Source organism: Oratosquilla oratoria, chromosome 10, assembly GCF_046742065.1.
Source record: "Oratosquilla oratoria isolate Oo_2021 chromosome 10, ASM4674206v1, whole genome shotgun sequence".
NCBI lineage: Eukaryota > Metazoa > Arthropoda > Malacostraca > Stomatopoda > Squillidae > Oratosquilla > Oratosquilla oratoria.
In genome coordinates, this window is record NC_134786.1 from 120,001 (window position 1) to 125,000 (window position 5,000).

The following is a 5,000-nucleotide window of genomic DNA, read 5'->3' on the forward strand; positions in this document are numbered from 1 at the left end:
TGAAATGACTCTTTTAATGATGAGCTGGTAATACGTACCTTTCAATTTCATTATTCTAAAAATCAAATAAACCTTAAAATTATTGTCTTCATAGTGTCGACATTTTTTTCTTTCTTTGTAAGAAAATAATATCCTGGGGGCGATAACGTTGTTACATACATACATAAATCCTCTACGGGAAAAAATAAGCACATTACATATATAAACAATTAAAAATAAAGTAAATAGCTTCATAATAACAATACGATAGACTAAGATAACAAAAAAACAATCAAACGACAGGGAAGTGGCTACTAAGTGTCGTCTGCACAACGAAGCGACATATGTATGTCAATCTAAATAGGATAATTGGAAATCATGGATATAGACTAAGTCTGAATTATACAAATTCGAGGCGAGATAGAATAAAGGGGTGAGTAGCAGACGGACGGGATCCCACGAGCGTTGCTCCTCTCACGTTGTACACTACAATTAGGCAGTGGTACCGTTCGTAACCTCTAATCCAGCGGTCCCTGTTCGATCCTCGCCTAGGGCTGAAATAATTTCAGCATAGCTGTACTGCGAGCCGGTACTCCAACTACCATGAGTAAAGAGATATGTGTGTGCGTTTATGTTCACAGCATTACCCATAGATCGGTCCATATACGAATTTTGAGCTCTCTTCCGGGAGGGCAACAGTTGTCAATCACGAGTCCAACACGTGATCCTTTTGGATTACGAGTAAATATTCGTCTAGGTACGCGTGTTACACGTTTTCGATTTTGCGCGCCGTAACACACACACACACACACACACACACACACACACACACAAAACTCCCCGCCCACGAGTTGGAGTAACGACTTGAAGCGCAGCGATACTGAAATTATTTTCAGCCCTGGGCAGGATTCGAACCCGGACCGCTGTAGTAACAGTTTGGGACTCTACCAACTGCACCACCGAGTCATGTGTGCGCGCGCACACGCGCGCATGTATGTAGAATTCCACTGAAATTTTTCAATATAAAAATCACCTCCAGCGGACGGAAAATTCCCTCTACATTTCCCGCCTAAACTGTCCTCCGAGAAATATTAACTGATTAATACTGGCCACCTGCCCGCCCGCCCATCTCCTGGAACACGCGACTGACTGCACGCTAGCTATCATTATATTTCTTCGCTGCCTAAATGATCATTTTTTATTGGGTTATTTCTTTGTGATATTAATAATAATGACAACAACAAAAAAAAAAAAAAACGCGCGACGATCTTATAAGCACGCCAGCCACAACCAAACGAAAACAAACTCGTTTAGTCCCCTTAGACGCTGATTGGCTGACGTATAAAGTGGGCGGAGTCATGGAAGTCGAAATCCGTTATGAACGATACATTAAGACTGAACATAATACATCGCTCAGACGCTCACTGATACACCACGTAAAGTAGCCGACCAGAACGTGACGCAACATTCTGCAACGTCATCGCATATTTTTTATAACTCTGTGAAAGATCCCCACGGTATTTTTGTCACGTTTTGAAGAATGACAAAATTATAATAATAATAATAATAATAGTTATTAGCTCTACTAGAAATGAAGTAAATATAATCAATACTAAGGACAGAGACGAGGGCGAGTTATCGACAACAAAAGTTTCTAAAGACCACAGCGTAATTTTTCAAACAATTGGAAAGTCGCAGTCGGTGTTGCAGACGACTTTATTGTTGTCACGCGTCTGGCCTAGCAAAGCAAGACACCAACTGCTAAATGAATACAAGAAATAAAATATCATAAAACTAAATTATAGTAATAAAAAATTCCCCCGAAAAATAGATAATAATAACAACAACAATAACATTACTGTTTTAATAACAAAAATATTTAGTTCGTTCACAATATACAATACCATAGTTCTGTACATATTCGATTTTAGACACCTGAATAAATAAGAAAAACAAAAACTACAAACCTCCACGCATTTGTCCAATTACCTGCATTCGCCGGCACCATATACCAACGGCATGTAGTGGAAACGGTTAGGAACCACTGTCTCAAGTGATGATGATGATGACGATGATGATGATGATGATAACGATGATGATAATGATGATGATGTGAATCACACACACATACATACACATATACAGACACACACAAAACTATTTCAATATCGCTGCGCTTTGAGTCGTTACTCCAACTCTCGTGGGCGGGGAGTTGGGGGTGCGTGTGCGTGTGAGGTCATACCATTACCCATAGATCGGACATACGAGTTCTGAGCTCTCTTCCTGGAGGGAAATAGCTGTCGATCACGAGTCCAACACGTGATCCAAAGACCAAGGTGAATGACACACACACACGACTATGGTTAAGTGGTAGAGTTAGCGGCTGCCACTACGTCTGTCCGGGTTCGAATTCCGCCCATGGGCGAAATAATTTCAATATCGCTGCGCTGCGGGGAGTTACTCAAACTCTCGTGGTCGGGGAGTTGGTACGTCTGTGTGCATGTAAGGTCACTGCATTACCAATAGATTGCTCATATATGAGTCTGAGCTCTATTCCATACTTCATCATCATCATTATCATCACTATCATCATCGTCATCATCATCATCATCATCATCATCATCATCGTCGTCGTCGTCGTCGTCGTCTTGGACTTGTGATGGACAGCTATATCCTTCTCGAAAGATGATGATGATGATGATAAGAATGATAATAATAGTTACAATATAGAGGGATATAGCTGTCGATCACAAGTCCAACACGTCATCTAAGACCATGGTGAATCTCTCACACATCACACACACACACATACACACCCGCACACCCACACATATACACATATATTATCATCATCATCGTCGTCGTGTTGGACTTGTGATCGACAGCTATATCCCTCTCGAAAGATGACGATGATGTGAATCACACAAACACACACACACACACACACACACACACACACACACACACACACATTTACAATGCGGTTAAAGTATCATCATCAGCAGCAGCAGCAGCAGCACCAACAGCAAAGCGTCATCATCAGCATCATCATCATCAGCAGCAGCAGCAGCAGCAGCAGCAGCAGCACAGCAGCAGCACCAGCAGCAGCAGTAGCAGCTGTCATTGTGGGACGATAAAAAGACGGAACGAGAAAACATATGGAAATACCACCAAAGCCATCCGTTTACCACATCTGCAAAGTCATTAACAAATCCTACTTGAATATCCACTGCGATTTTATTCAGCTGAGGGGAAACCAACCCGCTCTGCTCAGCACGAGCCCGAGGTCCTGCTCGGAGCTGAGTTCAATAATTTGGCGACAGCCAAAATAAATACCACAAAATGCATAGTTAGGAGTGGATCCATGCATACGTACAAAACGTAGGTAAGTGTAGAGAAGAGGACGTTTTGTACGTATCGCAGGATAGTCTCAGTGATCCACTAAAAATGAGTGAAGATGTGAGAGAGCGTTTTTAAAAGGTAGAAATACATCATCATCATAATTAATATCTTTCGAAAGGGAAATAGCTGTCGATCACAAGTCCAACACATGATCAAAGACCATGGTGAATCAGACACACTCACTCACTCACACACACACACACACACACACACACACACACACACACACACACACACACACACAAGAGCAGTTGGAACAAGTTAGATGGGAAAGTGGTGTGTGCAAAAACAATACATGAATTTAAAAATAGTTTATATAAAATGAGATATGAAGACGGGACACCACGAGCATAGCTCCCCTTCCCGTAAAATACAACTAGGTAAATACACACACATATACATGTACACACACGCATATATGTATACACGCACACACCCAGAACATCATGTTGATACCACTGGATGAGTTTGTGTATGAAATTGAAGAACGAATTCAATCATTTTAATAACGAAATTATACTAATGTAAAAAAAGTATATATATATATATATATATATATATATAATATATATATATATATATATATATATATATATAGTTACGACAATAGACTCGTCATAGTAAAGGGCTAAAACATTTACGTGAATATAGGTCTATTCTTATGTGCACCTGTGTGCGTATGTACACTTTTGATAAGTTGGGAGTTGTGCCGGCTTTCCAACTGTTACGCGGCGTATGAAAACTGTAAAATGAATTATTTCTACCTTTATATGCATATTTCGTTCTCCTTTTGCTTTTTCAACGTGTTCCATTTATTGAATAAGGATTCATGTATGTGTATTATTTCATGGACCTATCTTGTCAATCTTAGGAACTGATTTACGTAATATTTGGGAAATTGTATAATTTAGTTGAGTTCGGAAGCCGCAGAGAGAACGCGAGGTGCAGCTCTGGCTGTGCTTTGCAATACGGACAAGCATCGACATACATGGCGAAACGATCGCTGATTGGCTCCTCGAGAGTCGCGTGACTGACATAGGATGCTCGCGTCCATTTTCAAATAATTGTGTGTATGTGTGTGTGTGTGTGTACGTGTGTGTATGTGTGAATGTGTGTGTGTACATGTGTGTGTGTGTACGTGTGTCTGTGTCTGTGTGTGTGTACGTGTGTCTGTGTATGTGTGTGTGAACGTGTGTGTACGTGTGTGTGTGTGAATGTGTGTGTACGTGTGTGTGTGTGTGTGTGTATTTACCTAGTTGTATATTACGGTACACCACGAGCTATGCTCGTGGTGTACCGTCTTCATATCTCATTTTATCTAAACTATTTTTAAATTCATGTATTGTTTTTGCACACACCACTTTCTCATCTAACTTGTTCCAACTGTCTATTACTGTGTGAGGAAAGCTGTTCTTTTTCAGATCTCTTCTATAGCTGTCTTTCTATGTGTGTGTGTGTGTGTGTATTTGTGTCAAACTATTTTTAAATCCATGTATTGTTTTTGCACACACCACTTTCTCATCTAACTTTTTCCAACTGTCTATTACTCTGTGAGGAAAGCTGTTCTTTTTTTAGATCTCTTCTATAGCTGTCTTTCTATGTGTACGTGTGTGTGTGTG

At 40.4% G+C, this 5,000-nt stretch overlaps 1 protein-coding gene across 1 annotated transcript in view; it reads right to left on the minus strand.

Annotated features, from left to right (window-relative positions):
* Window positions 1–4,435, minus strand: part of LOC143028976 (alkaline phosphatase, tissue-nonspecific isozyme-like) — a 36,080-nt gene extending 31,645 nt beyond the window's left edge. The window contains exon 1 of the mRNA XM_076191325.1: window positions 4,370–4,435. Within this exon, the coding sequence (XP_076047440.1) occupies window positions 4,370–4,435 (66 nt within the window). The remainder of the gene's footprint in view (window positions 1–4,369) is intronic.
* Window positions 4,436–5,000: the final 565 nt, after the last annotated feature.